This window comes from Rhineura floridana, chromosome 11 (assembly GCF_030035675.1).
Source record: "Rhineura floridana isolate rRhiFlo1 chromosome 11, rRhiFlo1.hap2, whole genome shotgun sequence".
Classification (NCBI taxonomy): Eukaryota; Metazoa; Chordata; class Lepidosauria; order Squamata; family Rhineuridae; genus Rhineura; species Rhineura floridana.
Window position 1 is genome coordinate 10,218,263 of NC_084490.1, and position 22,617 is coordinate 10,240,879.

The window sequence follows — 22,617 nt, forward strand, 5'->3', positions numbered from 1 at the left end:
GCTTGAGTGGGACAGAAATCCTTATAGTTACAACTGTGGGGGTCAGAATTAAGTGGATATTTGCCTCCCAGTTCTTCCTCCTCTATGGCTTTTGCCACAGCTGCTGCTCTGTCCTTTCACCCTTTTCTCCTGCCTCCTCCTCCTCCATGATGGCGGGTACAGCATATTGGTGGTGGGAAAGGGTGCTGAACATATGGATAACGCTGGAGAAAACCCATTCATTTTCTGCCTACTTGTATCAGCTGAAACAGTTCCCACCTGTCTCCAAATTTTGCCATTTTCTTGATTTTAGCATAGTTTTATTCTGATGGACCCTACTGTATTTTCAGAGAAAGCCAGCAGGGAAGGACACTGTCAAATTCACCAGTCCTCTATGTCATCTATAAATTTTTCATAACCAAAACAAGGAAGGTTATGCCATACTCATGAAAACATGAGCAAAAAGAACCAAGCTATAAAGCCTTCCCACTAGTATCAATCAATCAAATTTTATTATGTGGTCATAGACCCGATATACAATTGATTTAACAAAGGGTAAAAAAGAGAAAAGGAACATAGGTTATAAAATAGAGCTAACAGAGCTCAAATTGGTACAACGTTAAAATACACATTACCGACTAAAAGAGATCTTCTTACGTATGCTTTGGGCGGCAGAGACAAATTTAGCAACAGATAGAGTGGTTAACTTGTCGGTGCCAGCCAGCATATGTTTCAGTAATCGGTCTGCTGTCCTGTCTGGGAAATTTTTTATAATAGGATTTAGGTACCTAAGGCGTTCAGCGTTATAGTAGGAACAAACAAAGAAAATGTGGGACAGTGATTCGACATCTACATTCCTACAAGGGCATAGACGTGATTCAAAAGGTATACCCTGGAAACGGCCTTCTAAGAGTGAGGAAAAGAGACAATTAAAATGAGCCCTAGAGAAGGCTAAACGATATTTAGGAATAATCAAAGTGTCCAGGTAAGTGGCCGGGTTTGGGAATGTGAAATTTAAATCGGAGTGTGTCAGGGAACAGGTTCTAGCAGCATCTGACATTGAACTTTGGAAATAGACATCCTTGATCCAAGTCTCAATGGTCTGTTTGGCTAGTCCAGGCTCTAGTGAGGATAGAAAGTCACTGAGAAGCCTAGTGTGGCCAATTTGGAGGGGTAATGTTTTTGACCATGAGCTGGAAAAGACGTCCTTCCAGAGAAGATGTAAATGTCCTGAGGCGTGGTTTGCATAAGCTAACTGAGTCCAATATCTGAAGGATAAGGACCCAGCAAGGGATTCAAGTGAAGGCAGTCCAGACTCTAGGCGGCGGGAGGCGGCAGGGACACATTGAGGTACACTAAAAATTGATCTTAAAAAGGTTGATAAGATTGATTCAACCTTAGGATCAAAACTCTGGGCCCAAAGTGGAACACCATAGAGAAGTTGAGGAAAGATCTTAGATTTAAGAATCTGGATGGCAGCGGGTATATACTGCCCGCCCCTAGTGTAAAAAAAGCGGAGAATGGCTTTTAGTGTGTTTTGGGCAGTTTGAACAGCAAAGCATATGTGAGCAGACCAAGAAGGAGAAAAGTGAAACAAGACCCCGAGATATTTATATTGCCTGACCTGGGATATCTTCCGACCATTGATTGTCCAAACGGGCATTGACGGTCGTCGAGAGAAGACTAGGATTTTGGTCTTATTAAAGTTTATAGTTAGGGAGTTTGTAGTACAATTGGACATAAAAGCACGGAAGAGCCGTTTCAGACCAATTTTGGAAAGGGACAGAAGGGCGGCATCATCTGCTTACAGCAGCAGAGTGCATTTCAGTTCTTGAAGATTGGTATGACAATGACCTCGAGCCAGGCCACGGGGAGGCGACCAGAGTTATTGATCTTGGTAAATAGGCTAGCCAAGATGGGGGCCCACCAGGCTTGATGTGATTTCAGCAGTTCCGGAGGGATAGTGTCCTGACCCAGAGCCTTGCCGGGTTTCAGGGTGCTAATCAGAGATTTTATCTCATTCTGTGCAACAGACGGCCAGGGTGGAAGGGCAGCAGGGTCCACCATAGAAGCACAGTTTGAAAAGTGGTTACTTGAGGCTTCAAACAGCTCTGCAAAATACTGCTCCCGGATGTTCCAGGGAATGTTGCAGGGGGTAGGATTAGGAGATGTTAAGGCATCAGTAACTAAGGACCAAAAGATTTTAGAGTTTTTAATTCTGGAAGCATTTATCAAGCCCTTCCATCCATCCTGGATTGCCTGTCTCTTTTTGGCAGTTATCAAAAGTTTGTATTGGTTTTTGATGATATAATATTCTGGAGTGAGTGCGTTGGAGTTATCCTTCCTGTACTGATGGTATACCTTTCTCAAATTTTCCTTAGCTTCGAGACAGGCTTTGTCGAACCACCTGGGAAGGCCCTGTTTGGTTTGCGGTCTAATAGATGTCGATTTGGCTTTTAAAATTGAACTTAGGGCAGAGATCAGTAAAGAGTAGTCATTTAGGGTGGGGAGAGGTTCAGTAGCATCCACAATTTGATTTTTAAGGGCCAACCCCTGAGGGGAGTCAAGAAAGAAGGAGATCTTGTTCGAGGCTCCTATAGACCATTTGGTTCTCTGATGTTTAAGGGAAGGTATTTTGTCCTCAGAGTTATATTTGGCATCGATGTAGCCTTTCACTGGGGGCATGATGGAGAGATAGAGCGGAAGGTGGTCGCTGCCTAGTCTATCTCCCACAGTGAAGTTGATAATCCTGTTAAGCAAATATTGAGGGATCAGGACATAATCCACAACACTGCTTCCTTGACCCGATACATAAGTAAATTCCGCTCTATTATCTGTTGGGGTAAGACCATTCAAAATTATTAAATTAAAGCAGCCCACCATTCGGGTCAGACAGATTCCTCCGTAATTCACCATAGGGTCTTTAGAAGACCAATTGTGCTTACAGGTGAGATTTTCAGTGTCAGTTGCCTCCCAAAGGCCAGACGAAAAGAGTGTGGTATTGTTGGGGCCTCTCCTTGTGTTGAAATCTCCCATTATTATAAGATGGGCTCTGGGGTATAGAGACTCAAGGTCCATTATATCTTGTTCCAGAGTCTCCCAGGCTGAGTGCATATCTTTCTGGGAAGGAAAGGGAGGAATGTAGATGTTGATCAGCAGGAGGGACGTAGATGTAAAGTCCATTAGGGCAGCTATTGCCAGGTTCCCTCATGGGTTATGTTTTTGGTTTTTGTGAGGAGGGAGGTTGAGAACAATATCCCCAAACCTGCTTTAGGTCTGCCTTTCCTGACAGGGGGCTCAGCCGGTAGATCAATTGACGTTCAGCCGTCCAGGTACAATTTTTTAGTAGACCATGTTTCCTGCAGAAGAATTACCTCAAAGTCTTCTAAAAAATCCAATTTCCCACCAGTAAACCACTGCATGGATCTATGTTGGGAATGCACACTCATGAATAATCTTTCTATGAAGTCAGAACAAATGCCTGTGTGTGTGTGTATGATGGTATGTATGTTCTGCATGAACTGCTATACACTGTCAATAGTGCACACTTCTCTATACTACTAAATGCATCCACCAGCAACATTCGTATGCACAAATGCATTGCCAAATCCAAAGAAGTGCATAAATCTGACTGAGAGTTGCATTCCAATCCACAAGCATGATTGGGATCGTTGTATCATTTGTATTGTTCTGCTGTCAAAAGTGAACTCAACAAATTCCTTTTCTTTCCCTAACTAAGCAGTTTGTGACCAAGCTACTTGAAGAACTATCTTCTCTTATGTCAGGGGTAGGGTAAAGGATCTGGCTAGGAAGCCACATCCAGAACTCTCAAATCCCCTGTGGGCCAAGTATGTTTCTAATTCTTTTCTTTTTTTTTCCTTTGCAAGTGTGGCTTACAGCTCCCAAACTCATCCCAGCTGGGCTTGGAGTCAGCACCAATCAGCTGATCAGAGAAAACTGAGAGCCCTGTTTTCTGCAGGGATCAGCTGCGCTTGAGTGCTTAATATCAGGAACTCTCAGTCCCAGCAAGGCTTGCAGTCAGTGCCAATCATTTGATCAGCACTGACTGCAAACCCTACATTTGGAAGGGACTGATTTTGCTTGATAGCTCTGATCAGGACCAAATCCACTGGGTCTTGCATTTAACATCAAACTTAAAAGGTACTGAATGCAAGCCCCACTCACCATGGAACAATTGGACTTCACATTCTTGTTCAATACAACATATGTGGGAGGACAAACCAATTTTTTGTTCTTGTTTTTGACCAGCAATATAAAATCTGAGTCCATTTCACAACACCATCCATATACCAGTTTTGAGTGTGAAGATAGGCATTCTTGGTGGCTGCTCCTCACCTTCAGAATTCCCTTCACCAAGAGACTTAGGCCACATCTGAACATATTTTATTTATTTATATTTTGATGCCTGTTGTTGACTATTTGTGTGTAAGTTGCCTAGAGAAACTTTTATATTAGGCAAGCAACAACTTAATTAATTAACAGATGTTGAAGGGGGTGAAATGCAACAACCTACCACCTTCACTTGAATAGTGTAGCCTGATATTGAGCTTTGATAATTCCACACCCTTGGAGCTTGCCCTGATGTGGACTAAAGCTCTCATTAGCCTCAGCCAGCATGACCAATTATCAGAGATTATGGGAGTTATACATCTGGAGGGAACCATGTTGGCTGTCCCTGTCCTGACTCATAATGTGGTTCATGTCCCATCACTCCCCCCACCTCCCTCAAAGTGTGTTCCCTCAAGAGGGAAGGTATCAAGCATAGGAGGCAAGACAGTAAATCCTATCTTTAGTGGCATATTGTATCTGAAAATATTATTTCCTGCTGAGAATCATGGAGATTGCAGCATTATTCTCATGATCATGAGCACAAATGATTATCTGTGCATCATTTGCAGAAAAGGAGAGGGTCAAAAAGTCTTACATTGGGGAAGGGATAGCTGTTACTCCACCACTTCTCTATAACAAGGATTTGGTTTTTCACGGGAGTGGGGAAGGTGAGGAATTGGCAGGGAAGGGGAAAATATGAGGTTGAATTTACTTGGCATTCAAAGTAATCCCATCAAATTCTTGAAAAACATCAATGTGTTTTTTTTGGGGGGTAGACAGTTGATTGGAATGCCTGAAAAGTCTGGTTGATTTTCCAGCAAGTTGCTGAAAAGGTCACACATCACTAGGAAAAGCCAGGCCTATTGATTTCTGAATGGAACTTAATCAAGGGTAACTTTAGTTGGATTATAGCCATAGATGTTGAGATTCTCTAATTCTTCCTTTTTCCTAACAGCCTCTGGTTGTTCAGTTCAGGCTTCAGCAAAATGATGTAACATTTGGGGAAAAATATGAAGCCCAATAACCCAGCACTGGAGGCCAAGATAGGGAAGACCTCCACAGCCACCATATATTTCCCTTTTGTGCTCAAGTAGGTTGGAACAAAGGACAACCAAACACTGCAGAATACTAACATGCTGAAGGTGATAAACTTGGCCTCATTAAAACTGTCAGGCAGATTCCTGGCTAGGAAAGCCACAGTGAAGCTAACAATGGCCAGGAAGCCCATAAAGCCCAAGACACAATAAAACATGAGAGTTGAACCTTCATTACATTCCAGAACAATTTCTTCATCTATCGAGTACATGTCAAAATCTGGGAATGGGGGAGATGTTGCCAGCCATATGGTACAAATAATGACTTGAATAAAGGAGCTTGAAAGAATAATGGAGTAAGACAGTTGATTCCCAACACATCTTCTCATTACTGACCCTGGATTGGTAGCAGTGAATGCTAGAACAACAACTATGGTCTTGGCCAACACACAAGAAACTGCCACCGAGAAGATGATGCCAAAAGCAGTTTGTCGAAGAAGACATGTCAATTTCCCAGGCTGGCCAATAAATAGCAAAGTGCAAAGGAAGGAGAAAAGCAGGGAGATGAGGAGAGTGTAAGTGAGGTTCCGGTTGCTGGCTTTGACTATGGGAGCGTCCCGATGCTTAATGAAGATCCAAAACACCAAAGCTGTGAGGAAAGAGAAGGAAAGAGCAGAACTGGCCATACTCATCCCCAAAGGCTCTTTATAAGACAAGAAGCTTATGTTCTTAGGGATGCATACATCCTGGTAATTGTTTGGGTACTGTTCTTCAGGGCACTGAAAACAGTCATCCGTATCTGAAAAAGAAAATGTAGTTTCTATCCATGTGTACCCTGTATTCAGTACCTAGAAGTATTCTAACCTTAATATTACAAGGCCATGGATGATGGCTGCTAGATCAAAACCTGAAAGACCATTTGTCCCCTTCTCATGCAATTATGTTTGCAAGAAGCCATATTAACAGATGGTTCAATAGTAACAAAAGGTATCTCAGTCCCCTCACTGTAATTAAACTATGAAGTCCTGGCTGTCATAACTACTCACACTTGATCTCCCTCATGTGTTTCAAGAAGACTAACAGGCCAACCATAGAACCTTTTCCATAGCCAATCCAGAGAGGGAAGGGAAAATCCAACTTAGCCATGTAAATAGTTATTAGCTAGTTCAAGATTGCCAGCAGCCAGATGGGTGGGCGGGTTATTGTTCTGGCTCTCATTAGGTCTAAGTGAAGGTGTGAGTGAACCCCATAGATTGGCTAACTAAACTCCATTAATCTCTGAGCCAAGTGAGATCCATTGTTCCTGAAATGGCTGGACTACAACTCTCATCATCATTCAACTTTGGCTATTATGGCTGATGGGATTTCCCATACTGATGGGATTTTGAATCCAACAATATCTGGAGGACTCCACCTTTTTATTTTATTACTTAAAAGCATTTATAAACCAATGAATATTTTTAAAAATCTCTAAGTAGTGTAAATAGCAAAACAAAATGAACAATTAAAAAGATACAACTTAAAACCAACAAAATAGTCATATAAAAGCACAAAAAACAGAACTCAAACACATAAAGCAGGTTCTGAAGTTATGAGTCAGGAAAAGCCTGCACAAAAAGATATGTCTTTACAAGATATCTGAAGCAACTGATAGTTTCACATGTCGGAAGGGAGGACATTCCATAATAAGGGGCTGTAGCAGAAAGTGCCCATTTCGGTTCACTGCCCTATGATATTTTGTAAGGTGTGGTGCCATGGGTAGAATTTACCCAGATGATCTAGATCTCTCCTCTCCCAGGGCCAGCCCTGCCATTAGGCAGAACAGGTGTGGGGAGCCTTTGGCCCTCCTTATTTTGCTGAACTCACATCAGCTCCAGCAAGCATGGTGAGGGATGATGGGAGTTGTAGGTCAGCAACATCTGGAGGGCAAAGTTTTCCCACACTAGATCTAAATGATATTTTAGGTCTATAAAGGGGCAGGCAGTCTTTGGCTATCCCTGGCCTAGAGGATATGAGCAAGGTGTCCTCCCTCACTGGAGAAGGGGCAATGAATGGGAAATATTACTAACTGCATCTTGCCTGGTTTTGTTGTTGCTATTACTGATTGTTGATCCAGGTTGTTGAGGTAGTATGTATGTGAGTGTATATAAACAAATGGCTGTATCTGTCTGTTTCTTCAGCAGCTGACATCACCACTAAACTGATTTTTTTAAAAACAATTAGGAAAATGAGTATCTATGGGAATGAAACAGGCATCCCAATTCACCATGCCATTCTTAGACTGTGAATTTGGATGACCATTTGTTTCTGGTTGGGGCTCAAAATGTTGCAGGCTTCCCATAGGTATCTGATTGGCCACTGAGAGAAACAGGATGCTAGCCTAGATAGGCCTTTAGTTTGATCCAGCAGAGCCCTCATCTTTATGTGGGGTCTCTTACCTGTTTTGTTTGAGATCATCCCTTCTGGACATGGAAGACAATCATAGCAGCAAAATGACTGCCCTTCCTTCTTTGTCTTGCTATAACCTGGATGACAAACATCATTACACAGTGAAAGAGGTTGTGTCTATCCACCAAGGAAAGAAGAGACTGTATTAACATCCAGGAAATATATATTTGGCAATCTGAATCTCACGGACCAATAATTTCTTAAGAAGTGGTTGATAAATGGCTAACATGGCATGATGGCATCACTGCAGGGGTGAATTAGGTATGCAATGGGTTCTTGCGATTGAATTGCCTCAACACTTGGAAAAAGATACTGGGCACATTGTCTTTATTCCAAGTGTCTTTATTCTAATGTATGGATTGAAATCAGTGTTGCAATGGTATGTTCTGCACAGGATATAGTGCCACACTTTTCCTCAGTGTGGTGCTTATTTTTAAATTGAGAGTCATGAAGAACAGCTTTTGCTCTCTGCCTTCTTTGGGTGACTCCTCCCTAGCTAAAATTGTGAAACAGGCCTAAGGGTTGAGCTCATTTATAGCCACTATAAGGACGCTTCTGACAGCATACTCCAGCCCACAGTAATGCAACTTTTGGAATTAATGAAATCACTAATGTCCAAGGGTGGCATCTTACCCCAGTTCTCTTTGAGCTGGTAAGCTGTGAGGACTCAATTTGTGTGAGTGTCCCTTTACCACTGTGGTGCCTCACATAGCATATTAATAGTAGTACAGCTGCGGATGGTTATGACCTCTGGCGTGGAGAATTGTGAAAGGGCCTTCTCAGTGGTGGCTCCCCATCTCAGGAAGCCCATCCTCATCTCCGATTTTGTATAAACATATTAGAACATTGATTGGAATTTCAGCAGGTAATTATTATTTTTGTATATTTTGGGGAGGTTAGACTTGTATTTTCAGAGGTTCATGTTATTGCATAGGTTGTATTGTCCATGTTTTCTACTGCCCCTGAGCTCCTACAGGAGGAAGGGCAATGTAGAAATAAAATCATCATCATATTTTTACTTCACATGCCTTCCTTTACTACATTGTATCTGCTCATTGCCACCAAACTATGGTATGCAAAGTCCTCCCAAATTTCTAACAAGGACACAACAGTGTAGAATAGGTGTAGAAAAATACCCCTTCCTACAATCTGGGTAAGAAGAAAAAATAACAATAGTTGGCTTACAGATAGCATAGATCAATTCAACAAACAGGTAACGTGCCCTTTCACCTGTCACTGAGACTATGAACTTAAAGGGGTGCCCCTTACATATTCATCTTTATATGATGAAATATGAAAGGCCTCATCAGTAGTAGCATTCCAATGCCTCTTGCAAACACATATATTTAGAGAAGCACTTCCATGATCTTCTGACTTGAATCTTCCGCTTTAACTGTTTTAATTGCTGTTTTAACTCTTGTAATTGTGCTATTTTAATGGGCTTGTTTTGTCATACATTTTAATTGTGGATGTTTATATAATTTTAGTTTTGATGAAATTATTTTAATGTATATTTTAATTTCATGAGTTTATATATTTTTTTGTTATTAGAAGCCACCTTGGCAATCAAGCACTATATAATTAATAATTAATAATTAATAATAATGATTCTACCTTTCCTCTCAAAAGCTGAAAGCAGTATATGGTCAGTAGCACAATCCTAACCATATCTACTCAGAAGTAAGTAAGAAGTTGAATTCAGCGGGGCTTACTAATTATTACTAGTAATTATTAGTAAGAACTAATTATTGAACATAACATAATACTGAAATGTGCATGGACCTTACCTGGTTAAATCTGTGGGGCCACACAATAGCATCTTCATGAATGGTGAACACTTTTTCTGTGACAGCCTGTGGGTCAATTATTCCTACTTTGATCTTAAGGAAGGACTGGTTTGGGAATGTGACCCAATTCAAAATATCAAATCCAGCTATGATTTCCCCATTTTGGTCAAAGGAAATTTCCTCCCCAGCAGTGTTGTTAAATGAGATCCTTTGTAGAAAGTGGTGGAGCTGTTTTTTTTTTAATTTAAAATATATATATATAAAAAGAGAATATACTACTTGGTGCCCAATTTATTTCAGAAGAATACTTACCTCAGAGGGAACTGTAAATATCAATCAATGTATAATCAATGTTGTAATAATCCACATATTATATGAATGCATTATAAACCAATAAATATGTTAATATTTATTGAAAAATGAATGTGAATAAAAGAAAGGATCAATGCTACAGAACAAAAGTGGTTGAACAAAATAACAATGAAACATGTAAACACCTTTTAAAAATATTTAAATATTATATTTATTTTTTATTGATTTATATCACACCCTTCCTCCCAGCAGGAGCCCTATAATTTCATATTATAGATATTGAAAGGAAAAAAAGATTGCATAAAGTAGGGCAATCCAAAATGTATAGCTTTCATTTCATTTCATATATAGCTATATCCTTCTTTTTCTTCTAAAAGAAAAAATATATGTGAATATGAAAGTCTGCTCCAAATAGGAATGGCCAAATCCATCAATTTCAGTTTCTCTTAGTTTCCCATTTTTCCAGTCTTAAAATTGGTTCCCTTCATTTCCACAATTTTGCTCAGCATTTTAGTATGCATTTTTCCTAATATATACATTTTTACACACAATTTTGCTTAACACACATTTTGCAAATATGATGCATTTTGTAGGTTCACTAATATATGCATTCTATCTATCTATCTATCTATCTATCTATCTATCTATCTATCTATCTATCTATCTATCTATCTATCTATCTATCTATCTATCTATCTATCTATCTATCTATCTATCTATCTATCTATCTATCTATCTATCTATCTATCTATCTAAATTTTCCATCACTCCAAATGGCAACTTTGGGAGGAGAATGGCTGCAACTATCCTTGCAACCAATCCTGACACAAAATTAAAAAGTTAGGAACTTTGGACACAATCCAACTCATATTTACACTGGGCTAAGGGGAATTGGATGTAGCGGACCCCTGGCTGAGATGGCAGGGCGGTAAAGCCCAGCCCAGTGGAAGGGGTGCTGGCAGAAGTCATTGTACGGCCAAAAAAAGCGCATTCTGGGGGTGTATGTCAGAGGAGGAGCCAAGCGGGGGACTTATACAACATCCAACTACCATTCAGAGAGCTCCTGCAGGTCCTGATCTCAGCCAAAGGTACCTCAAAAAAAAGGTTGGTCTAAGAAAATAATTATAATGGAAGTCAATGGGGATCTCTTATCGCTGGTAGAGGTATTTGTGAGAGCTACCTTTTTCTTTGCCGTTCCTGCATGCAGCTCTCATCTGAGCCAACATTCCACCAGCCTGCAGTTCCCAAATAGCAAATGAATGCCACAAAGCTTCCCACCAGCTCCTTTTCTGCCAGCACCCCTTCCATCAGCTTCCCCTGAGTTGGATTGCTCTGTCTTTTAAAAATAAATAAAAATAGATAATATTTAAAGGTTCCCTGTGGCAGACTTCACTCATTTGGGGGGGGGGGATCATTTGCCTGCACATTTTATCCACTTGTATTAAAGGGAAAAGTTATAATCCATTTTTAGTTTCTCCATTACAGTCAAGAAGAGCAAATGGAGCTTTGTGTTTAACAGATGAGGTTCACACCCAAATAATGAATCAAATCAGAATGATACAGAGTGGATCCAAAACAGATCTGGCTGCTTCAAAATGTGACAGACATATAAGGTGAATATTATGGTCACTGTATATATCCCAAATTATACTGCTGTTATACTTCCCAAACTAATTGCAAGTTTTACTGCATTACCCTTCCCAGACATTTACCTGCCATTGTTGTAGATTCACAATCTTCCATCTCCATCCATCCTCCTTTCTGAATTTGGGTGAATGAATGTCATGCAAAGCATGTGCCACAGCGTACATAGCATTGTAGATGCTGTAGCTGTGGCCAGTCATGCTCATTTCAAAAACAGACCGAGGAAGATTCTCCAGTTTCTCCTCCCCAGTGCAGATTTCTCCACTATTTTCATCTACCACCAAACTTGGGAACACACAGTTAAATGCCTGTTCCCAAAATACCTTAATAAAACCATCTTCTCTTTCTGAGGAAGGGTTTCTCATCTGAAGAAATTCCTGGAATCCTAGTAGTGGCTTTGAGTAAACTGCAAAGGATATAGCACCATGGATGAAATTTACATCCCAGCATCTTTGAATAGCAACTGATGCAAAATCCATCTGGGCTGCCATTATCCAGACTTTACTTTCTGTTTTCATTGGTATATCCTCAAAAGCTAAAATATGAAGCATCATTCTCAAAGTAACCACTGTCTGAATTTCACCATGTATAACGACCACATTGGCAGAGCTTGCCATGAGAATCTTTGCTGTTCCAAAGCCCTGTGCAATCATTCCAGTGAACTCGCTGGAAAAACTTAATGTGGGGAATCTTTCTATGAAGTCAAAGCAGATCCCTCTCTGAGAAAACTCAGGAAGAGCATTTTGTACAAATCTCTCTGAATTGTCATCTTCCTGAGAAAGTACCCCAATCCATGTCCACCTGAAATGCAGCAGTAACTGGAGAATCCCCCTATACTGATGAGCCCCATTTGGGAACATCTGGTGGAAGGAAACACCTGGATTGTTGTTGTTCATCCTCAGAGTAGAACCATATATGAGCTAAAAGGGGAAAACGCAAAAGAGGAGAGGGGGGAAGGGATTTCCAAAATAAGTCAAGTTTGTGTTTATTCCTGTAACAAAGTATAATCTTGAAGGTTTGGAAGACTGACATTAGGAGCTCTCTGTCAGGAAGGAGGTTGTCCTCATCAAGCATATCCCAGAGAGTGAGGGGAAGAGAACATTCCCCTCTCTGGCATTTAGCAAGTAGTAGAGAAACAGTAAGAGTGATATTAGTTCAGGGATAGCCAACATGGTGCCCTCCAGAGGTTGTAGGACTCCAACTCCCATCAAATTTTGGTTCCCTCAGTGTCTCCTTTTTCCAATCTTAAATTCAGTTCTCCACATTTCCACAGCAATTAGATTTTTTTTAAAAAAAATCCTCATGACAGTTCTCTAGTATTTTAGTGTAAATTTCTCCTAATAAACACAGTATTATAGACAGTTTTGACTAATGTATGCATTCTTGCAAATGATTTTTAATCATAGAATACATTTTGATGTTATTTTCACTCATATATTCATTTTTATGCACACTTTGCCCTAATATATGAATGTCTGTAAACATTATTTGGATGACAAACTATACTGAGAAATTAGAATAAGTCTGAATTTTGAAGGATGGTTGTGTTTCAGTTCTCATATTGTTTCTGAAAATGCAAATTGGATGGATTCCACTTGAAATTTGAACTGAATTAAATTTCTTGCCTATCCCTAATGGTTAGGGATGATGGGAGTTGGAGCCCAGCAAAATCATTAGTTATGGACAGAACTTTGTGTGTGTGCAGATTTCTCTTGTTTTAAACACACACGTATTTGTATTTGAATTGTACACGTTTCCCCCTAAGGTATGCGGTTTGTATTAAGAACATAAGAACATAAGAAGAGCCTGCTGGATCAGGCCAGTGGCCCATCTAGTCCAGCATCCTGTTCTCACAGTGGCCAACCAGGTGCCTGGGGGAAGCCCGCAAGCAGGACCCGAGTGCAAGAACACTCTCCCCTCCTGAGGCTTCCGGCAACTGGTTTTCAGAAGCATGCTGCCTCTGACTAGGGCATCTTTTATGAATTCTTCCCTTAGAATACATATTTTCCTCCTAAAACTAAAACTGCATCACAAAATTTGGAGAAGGGTACAGTCTGAATGAAAGCTGTTTTCTGATCTGCATATAACTTCAGGATGAGAGAATTAGGTTGGTTTGCTTTAATATGCATTCTGAATAAAATTCTGCTTCATCTATAGTGACAGAAAAACATTGTATTTGTAATTTTAGTAACTATGTTCCTTTTTTGAGAGTCTGTTCTGGATGTGTTTATCCCTTGCTTTTCTTCCATAAACCTTGTCTTAAAGCTGTTTCTTCTTTGATGGTGGAATCTGCCTCTTTCCTTTCTAGAAGGACAGTTCCCATATCCAAATAAAGCTTTTGGGGTGGACTAGATTTTATCTTCATTATTTTTAGATTTTTAATGTCTAGGTATTGTATGCCTATATTGTACGTCGCCCAGAGTGGCTGGACAGCCAGCCAGATGGGTGACTAATAAATTCAATAAATGATAAATAATAATAATAATAATAAATAATGAAACCTCATCTAGAATATATACAAAATATACAAAAGAAGGATCCGTGTACTGAAAGGACGACTTCTGAAAGGATGTCCTCCACATGTAATTCATTGCAACATCCACCAAGTCTCCATTCTGTCAAAAGAAAACCTCCACTATTATAATGACGTTTCAGAAGACATAGAACAACACATTCCATTTGTGATAGATTTCCATCCAGCATCTCATAACTATCACCTATCAGTCAGGGAGAGCTATCCATTGCTAGTGAACTCTGAACGTCTTGCTGGAGCCATCAACAAGCCTCATGCTGTAGCATTTTGCCAGCCTCCTAATTTAAGCAAACTATTAGCGAGAGCTGTGCTTAAGACACCTATTAGTAATCCTGGATCTCATCCTTTTCACTCCAAATGCTCTATCACCTGTGTGTATCTCATGGAGACAACCTTTTTCAAAATGTCCTGTAATATAATTTATGTCACTGAATGCAAAAAAAAAAGAAAAAAAACCAACAGGATGTTGTATCCAATACACAGGCAAAACTATTCACATACTTCAGAAACCACAAATTGGCAATATTAACTAAAAAAGTGGAGCAACCAGTTGCAAAACATTTTAACAGTGAGGGTCACAGCCTGTTGGACTTAGCTACTGTATAACAGCTATGGAGATGCCAACAGATCAAGCAGCATTAACTAAGAGGGAGAACTTTTGTATATACTCCCTGGACACATTGGCATCACATATATGTAACCTGGGGAATCTTGTAGATGCTCAGGAAGGTTGCCATGTTGAGACAGACATCAGAGTTAGGTCCCCCGATGACAGCTACTACATTGTTCTGGAAGTCACATTTATAGTTTGGGAAAAACTTGTCCTGCGAGGAGAGAAGTTCCATTGAGGCAAGATAGGTCCAGCTTGCAATGAAATAGCTGTTATAGATGTGGAAGCCCAGGGTAACATTTGGTAAAATCAGGGGGTTTTCATTTATTTCCTTTACTGCAAATACCAAGGCCAGGATGTGCTGGTAATTCTGAAGCAGTACCCTGAATAAGAGACATGTGAAAGCCCTATTCTTGAAATGAAATGTATATTGATCCAACAACCATTGCAAACAATCAAACATGCATTGAAAACCCAAATACTCCATGATTTCTTAATCTGTGGACATTTTAGCCCAAGTGTCATAAAAATATTTAAAAATTTGGCAACATTTAGCATAATAGAGGGACTATTACCATTGAAACATATTTTCAAAAGAGCTGTATCAGATCAGTCAGGAAACTGTTCCAGAATGGGGTGCAACACTCTGGCCTCACATCCTTATAGAAATTTCAGTACAAAAGTATATGTGCTATAGTCTCAACAGCACCTGAGCCACACTGACAAAATGTATGTTCAAAGGGTATGCCATGAGTGTGACCTTCCATCATCATAGAGAGCATGGCATTGACTCTAGCCAGAAAAAATGAGCTCCTATATTTTGGCACAGTTAGGGTAATGGGTAATGATGATAATAAAATGTGAGAGAGGTAACAGTAGACTGCCTTTCTGAAAAGAAAGATAAAGTGCAATGTCAGATACAGATACTTCCCACTGAAATTAAACCCAGTCAACAAGACCATCCTGCATGAAAATACTCCGTGGGTACATTATGATGAAAATTGGAAATGGACTGCCTTCAAGTCGATCTCGATTTATGGTGACCCTATGAATAGGGTTTTCATGGTAAGTGGTATTCAGAGGGGGGTTACCATTGCCTCCCTCTGAGGCTAGTCCTCCCCAGCTGGCTTGGGACTGCTCAGCTTGCCACAGCTGCACAAGCCAGCCCCTTCCTTGTCCGCAACTGCCAGCTGGGGGGCAACTGGGCTCCTTGGGACCATGCAGCTTGCCCACGGCTGCACAGGTGGCAGGACATGTAACCCCTGAGCCACTCACTGTGGGGTGATCTTCAGTTGGCCCTTGACACCCAGGAGACACAAAGAGGGATTTGAACTCACAGACTTTGGACCCCAGCCAGGCTCTCCTCCCCACTGTACTATACCAACTATCTACATTATGATATAGGTTTGTTTTTAAAAAGCAGATTCTTACACACGGTTATCAAAGAGTTCATGAGAGGGACGTTTTTGGAACGTTATTGGTCTGGAAAACATGTAGATCTGGGAAATGATGCCAGCAATAATGAAGTCTCCTGACTGATAATATTTGTGAAGAATAGGAAGACGGTCACTGCTGGTACATTTGGCAACTGGAACCCTGCATGTCACCTGAAGCAACAGCACTAATACCAACATGGCAAGTACTACCATCTTGCATAAACATCTTCCATGTAGATATAATTCATCCCATTTCAAATTGCCCCTTGAGAACTCCTGAGTACACACAGTCTTGCTTGGAGGGCTTCTCATTCAGCTTTTTCAAAGCTTAGTGCAGCATAAATCATCATACTGACTTAGCCCTGTCTCTGAATATCATCAGATATCAATAATGCAGGGAAGATTTATAGCATCCTTCAGTCTGAGTCCATAGTTTTACTAGTGATCACTAGAACTCTCTTGGAATTTTGGAAAAGAAGTTGATGCAATCTTAGTTAATTTGATAATTACATGGTAAGTAATAATTTATTCAGAGTTTAAGCTGTCTGTGACATAGCTGAAAAACATGTTTATCAAATCTCAGCAGAAAGCTTCTCTGTTTCTGTCTGTGTTGCAGTGATCCCAGGCGAGAAAACATCATCAGGAAAATGAGGCATTGGTAAGAATGTCTAACAGAAGAGAACAACCACATTGCAATGTGTGTTCTGATTTGGCGTGCAAGTTTGCACAAGTTCCAAATGATTCCAAAACTGCACTGCAGTCTGAAGGTATAAGCATGAACATGTGAAAAAAAGGGGGGGATGGACTTTATACATATAGCAGTTATGGGTTAAATATTCCAGGTGACCTGGAACTTTTATCACAGTGTAACAGGTCACATTGAATCCTTCATGCATTCATGTTATTAAGTATATGAATACTTTGTAAGAATCCCTAAGAAAAAACACTTATCAATAATACATATCTGGCTCCTGCAAGGCAAAAAACCCCAAACACACAGACATTTTATGTCATCTGGCGAAACTTTATTGTATATGCATCCAATGACAATATACACGTAATGGGTTTTTTTAAAATACAAACAGTAAGCAACATATATTCTTTTAGAAAACTATAGGATTTATATTATATTATATTATATTATATTATATTATATTATATTATATTATATTATATTATATTATATTATATTATATTATTATGTGGTCTGTGACCGTAATAAAATCATTCATTCATTCATATTATATTATATTATTATTTCTCTGTGCCCTCCAAGGCCTGAGAGGAATTAGCTCTGGAATGTATTGGGTCATAGTAGAAATGGGCTGGTATAAGTTTTACTGAATAGTACCTGATTGGCTAGAAAATAATGTATACAGTGTAACCTCTATGTAATACTTTAGGGTTGCCAGGTCTCCGGTTTTCTGCCGGAGTCTCCGGCAAAAGGGGGCCGTCTCCGGCCTCCGGCAATACTTCAGCTAAACTGGTGGAGCTCCGGCTTTTCATTGGCCCCCTCAGCCACGCATGCGTGATTGACACATGCATGCGTGATGGCTGTGGCTGGCCGCCTTCCCGCCCTTTGTCATTGAGGCAGGGATCACTGAGACAGGAGGAGGTCTTGAGGCTGAGCCGCGTGGAAGCGAGGCCGCAGTGGTTTGGTGCTGGCTAGCTCGGAAGCAAGGCATCGCCCAGGCCAGTATTGGGGAGCAGGGGTGGCCGGCTCCGGCGGCAGCCCCTGTCCGCATTTCCTCACGAGCAAAGCACTGGCGGGGGGGTGCGGTGCGGCGCGGCTTTTGAGGAAACCTGCTGGCAACTTTTCAACGCGCTTTTATGGAAGCCTGGCTTGCCTTTTGCAACTTTGCCCCTGCCTGCCTTCCTGCCTTCCAAAAAGCTCTCACTGGTGAGACTTTTTTTTTTTGCTTTGCAAGGCTCTCTTTCTCACGGCGTGCGCCCATCCCCGTGCCATCAAACCGGCGGCCCCTTCCCCGTGAGGACCTCTGCCTCTCCAGGGTGCCGCTTGCAAGCCCTGCGTTTGCAACTTTGGCTGCACGTAAGAGCCGCCGCTCGCTTTCTCGCGCCTTCCCTGCGGTTTGGATGTAGGGCGCCTGCCGCCCCCCACCTTCCCTAGCATGACTTGGCCACGGGCTGGCCGGCCGCCTCTGTCTCCCTGAGGAGTGCCCCTTAATCCCGCATCACCTTCCAACAGAAAGCAGCAGGTTCCTGCGGTGGCGGCGGCACGAGCCGCGAGTGCTTCTCTGCGGCGCGTGAAAATCATGCTGCAAAAAAGCGCTTTCTTGTGCGGCTTGACACCCCCTCCCCGGTGCAATCTGCATTTCCTCTTTCCTAATGCCTCCTTCTTATGAATCGCTTCCCCTGCCCATGCCACAACCCACCGCACATCCCACTTCAGTCGCACTAGGAAACGTTTCCCAGACCCCCCAAGTATAAATGCGCGCCCTGGGGGGCAGCCACCTTCTTCTACCTGCCGGCTTTCTCCAAAAGCCCTTTGCATGCATCTTTCACCTGTCTTCCCGCCCCCACCCCTCTGGTTCTTCTGCAGCTGGAATCGGGGCTGTTTACTGTACAGAGTAATCCTCTTTATTCTCCCCTGCCCCCCCCATGGAAGCATTTGGGGTCTCATCCATCAGGCGCATTTCTAATTCCATGTCCCATGCACAACTTGGAGAGCCAACCTCCTTAAAAAAAGAAATCTGATTGCGTTGAATGGAGGTGTGTCAGGGGCATGGGATGCTTTTTGATGCACATTTCCCTGCTCAATCGTGTTGCTCTCTGGAAAAATGGAAAGGGACTGCCTTCAAGTCGATCCCGACTTATGGCGACCCTATGAATAGGATTTTCAATGGGGTGTAAAAAGCAAATATCCTGCTTGATTCCCTGCCTTGGCAATGCCTGTCACCCCCTCTACTGCTCTTTTAAAAGAATTGTGCCTCCCCTGTCCCCAAGAGATGCAGTCACTCTTCCCCAGGTGTGTCCAAAGATGGTTTTGTGCTCCCAGCTGCCCTCCCAGTTACCTTTCCTGATCTCGAAATAACAAGGTGCCTTTTCCCAGGCTAAAGGTATTACAGCGGGTGTTCAGGGAGAGGTGGCAAAGGTTGGGTGTGTGTGGCTGATTTGGCTTTCTATAAATGACCCCCCTCCCTTGTGCTGGGCTCCCTGTCTGTGATGCTAGCTTTAGGCAAAGACCCCCCCCCTTGCATTCTGGAAGAGTATGCATTGCTTGTCTCGCTCCACATTTCTCTGGAGGCTTCAAGAGGGACAGATTTGCTATAAGACATTGTGCTGATCTGGACACACTCTTATTTATTTTTCTCTTCTGTAAGATTTTGCGGCCTGGTTCTGCAAGCTGACATTGGTTTTCACATGTCTGTGGTTCGCTCTTCCTTTCTGTCTCCTGGTTTTTGCTGGCCCTGCAGTTTACTGCTGATGACTCCATTAGGACGCGGGAAGACACACCAGATTTCTACCAGGGGTCATGGGACGAGTCGTCCCCTAGAGGGTTTTTTTTAGTCAATCAAAATGCTACAAAATAGTGAGCAATGTGAGGGGCTTTCCAGTAGCTGGCCTGTAGCTGTTGCTTTCAGTTTATTTTGTACTGAGTATATTTTGATACACTGGTATTTTGTATTATGTTTATGTACATACATTAAAAACCCTTTTGAATCTACTAGAATTCTTCATCATGCTGGATGTTGTGCAAAGCAGGAGGTAAGGCTTGGTATTAAAGCCGCAGTGTTTGCATTGGACAAAAAGTAATTCTTATTGCAGCATCAAATATAAGCTTGGGAACTCACTGTCATTACCAAAGAAGTTTATTTCTTGAAGAAACAGAACACAGGGACAGACAACAGGTGAAAGTGCACTGTAGCTATTGGCAAAGTCAAGTTTAGAAGTCTGGTATTCCTGGGGCTCTCTCAAAAAAGGCTGAGACAATTCAACAGATTAAACTTCATTTATGTAAGTTAACACACACTCTGGAGGAGTAGAGGGGGGGAGGTCACTGCCTTTCCCTTCCCCTGGCCTGGCCCTCACATCCACTCCACCAGTGAGGTGGGGGGGATTGGCTGGCACTATGCACCTCTCCCTGCCAAATGCCCCACCGAGAAATATGTGTGCCCCACCTAACAAGGAAGGCTGGCTACAGGGCTGAGTCACCATGGTGCTCTCTTGAGTTTTAATTTGTATAATTTTTAACTTACTTCGGCAATTTTATCTGCTCAGTTAAGTTTTTATGTTTGTATTTTGTACATAAACCGTAGTGGCTGATGACTGATACCAATAAATTCCTCTCTTAGCCTAGCTCACTTGCTTTTGGGGGTGGGTTGGGGGAGAGTTTAGGCAACTCACCTTGGGGGAGAGTAAGTATGGGAGTATTTAGTTCCTTTTGGACCTTTTGAAGTTAACATTAAACACCCACCTCTCTACTTTATATGTGGCAGGTACATGATTTAACAAGCGTGATTGCTGTTGTCATATCTAGTTTGACGCTTAGCCTTACACAGACGAACATCTGGCAGGGAATGGAACTATCCAAGCCCTATCAGAATGTTGGCCCCTCTCACTCTCACAGGAGTGGGGGCAACCTAATTGTCACAACATCACCTTAGGATGATTAATAGTGCTTGCCACACTGTTTATGCCTTGAGCATCAGGGCATGAACAGAAACACTCCGTTGTTTGCTGCAATCACTTCTGCAGGCAACAGAGTTTTTGACATTCTCAGATGAAGAAAGAGAGCTTCTGTAGGAAGCCATTCATTTTTATTAGCTCCCTGATCTCCCCCATTGGGTACAGCAGGGAAAAGGCAGCTCTCTCATCCTCATTTTTACCATTGACGCTGTAGTGGAACCCACAGGGGAATGTGACAGTCACTATCCCTTCTGAAGTTCACCAAGGGCAGGTCCACACCATATATTTAAAGAACCCCCAATGCAGATTTAAAGCATGACTTCCCCCAAGGAATCATAAATGGGGTGGGGGAAAAGAGAAAAGTGTTAATCATCCCCTCCAATCAAAATCAGAGACCAGTGCTGCTCCTTTACAGAGAAGGGGAAAAACCACAGTGCAAACAAATCATAGCAGTATTCAAATTCCAGAGGGGGCCTAGCCCCATTACCTTTTGTGACAGTCCCCCTAGCTGCTGTTCTTAGTGGGCATAATTTCATAGAATCATAGAATAGTAGAGTTGGAAGGGGCCTGTAAGGCCATCAAGTCCAACCCCCTGCTCAATGCAGGAATCCAAATCAAAACATTCCTGACAGATGGCTGTCCAGCTGCCTCTTGAATGCCTCCAGTGTAGGAGAGCCCACTACCTCTCTAGGTCATTGGTTCCATAGTCACATGGCTCTAACAGGAGGTTTTTCCTGCTGTCCAGTCGAAATCTGGCTTCCTGTAACTTGAGCCCATAATTCCTTGTCCTGCACTCTGGGACAATCAAGAAGAGATCCTGGCCATCCTCTGTCTTGGCAACCTTTCATGTACTTGAAGGGTACATTATATCTCCCCTCAGTCTTCTCTTCTTAAGGCTAAACATGCCCAGTTCTTTCAGTCTCTCCTCATAGGACTTCGTTTCCTGTCTCCTGATTATCCTCGTTACCCTCCTCTGAACCCATTCTAGTTTGCTGTATCTTTCTAAAAGTGTGGTGTCAAGAACTGGACGCAGTACTCAAGATGAAGCCTAACCAGTGCTGAATAAAGGAGAACTAGTACTTCACTCACTTTGTTAATGCAGCCTAAAATAGCATTTGCTTTTTTTGCAGCCACATCACACTGTTGGCTCATATTCAGTTTGTGATCAACAACAATCCCAAGATCCTTCTTGCATGTAGTATTGCTGAGCCAAGTATCCCCCATCTTAATAACTGCATTTGGTTTCTTTTTCCTAGGTGTAGAACTTTGCACTTATCCCTGTTAAATTTCATTCTGCTGTTTTTAGCCCAATGCTCCAGCCTATTAAGATCCCTTTGAATTTTGTTTCTGTCTTCCAGGGAATTAGGTATTCCTCCCAATTTTGCATCATTTACAAGTTTGATAAGCATTTCCTGACCCTCCTCATCCAAGTCATTAATAAAAATGTTGAAGAGCACTGGGTCCAAGACCAAGCCCTATAGTAGCCCGCTAGTTACCCCCCTCCCAGGTTGAGAAGAAACCATTGATTAGCACTCTGAATATGATTGTGTAGCCAACTGTGGATCCACCCAATAGCTGTTCCACCCAGTACACATTCAGCTAGCTTGCTAATCAGAATATCATGTGGCATTTTGTCAAAAGCTTTGCTGAAGTTGAAATATATTGTCCACAGCATTCCCACAGTCTATCAGGGAGGTTTGTTGTTGTTGTTATGTGCCTTCAAGTCGATTATAACTTACGGCTACCCTATGAATCAGTGACCTCCAAGAGCATCTGTCATGAGCCACCCTGTTCAGATCTTTCAAGTTCAGGTGAGTGGCTTCCTTGATGGAATCAA

At 41.9% G+C, this 22,617-nt stretch overlaps 1 protein-coding gene across 1 annotated transcript; it reads right to left on the minus strand.

Annotated features, from left to right (window-relative positions):
• Positions 1 to 5,260: 5,260 nt before the first annotated feature.
• LOC133366577 (vomeronasal type-2 receptor 26-like) lies at positions 5,261 to 16,253 on the minus strand. The gene is made up of 6 exons (XM_061589824.1): positions 16,129 to 16,253; positions 14,789 to 14,966; positions 11,623 to 12,474; positions 9,599 to 9,826; positions 7,802 to 7,928; positions 5,261 to 6,162 (listed from the first exon to the last, which is right to left on the minus strand). The coding sequence occupies exons 1-6, from the start codon at positions 16,188 to 16,190 to the stop codon at positions 5,261 to 5,263; spliced, it is 2,349 nt and encodes a 782-aa protein (XP_061445808.1). The 5' UTR covers positions 16,191 to 16,253.
• Positions 16,254 to 22,617: the final 6,364 nt, after the last annotated feature.

What these genes read in the sequence shown, in the direction of transcription:
- LOC133366577 (XM_061589824.1), bottom strand. Translation starts at nt 16,190, where the DNA reads ATGTTTTCCAGACCAATAACGTTCCAAAAACGTCCCTCTCATGAACTC. An exon ending in GCATCTACAAGATTCCCCAG is followed by an intron (nt 12,475 to 14,788) that starts GTTACATATATG and finishes TTCCCCTTTTAG; the next exon opens with CTCATATATGGTTCTACTCT. An exon ending in TGAATCTACAACAATGGCAG is followed by an intron (nt 9,827 to 11,622) that starts GTAAATGTCTGG and finishes AAAAAAAAACAG; the next exon opens with CTCCACCACTTTCTACAAAG.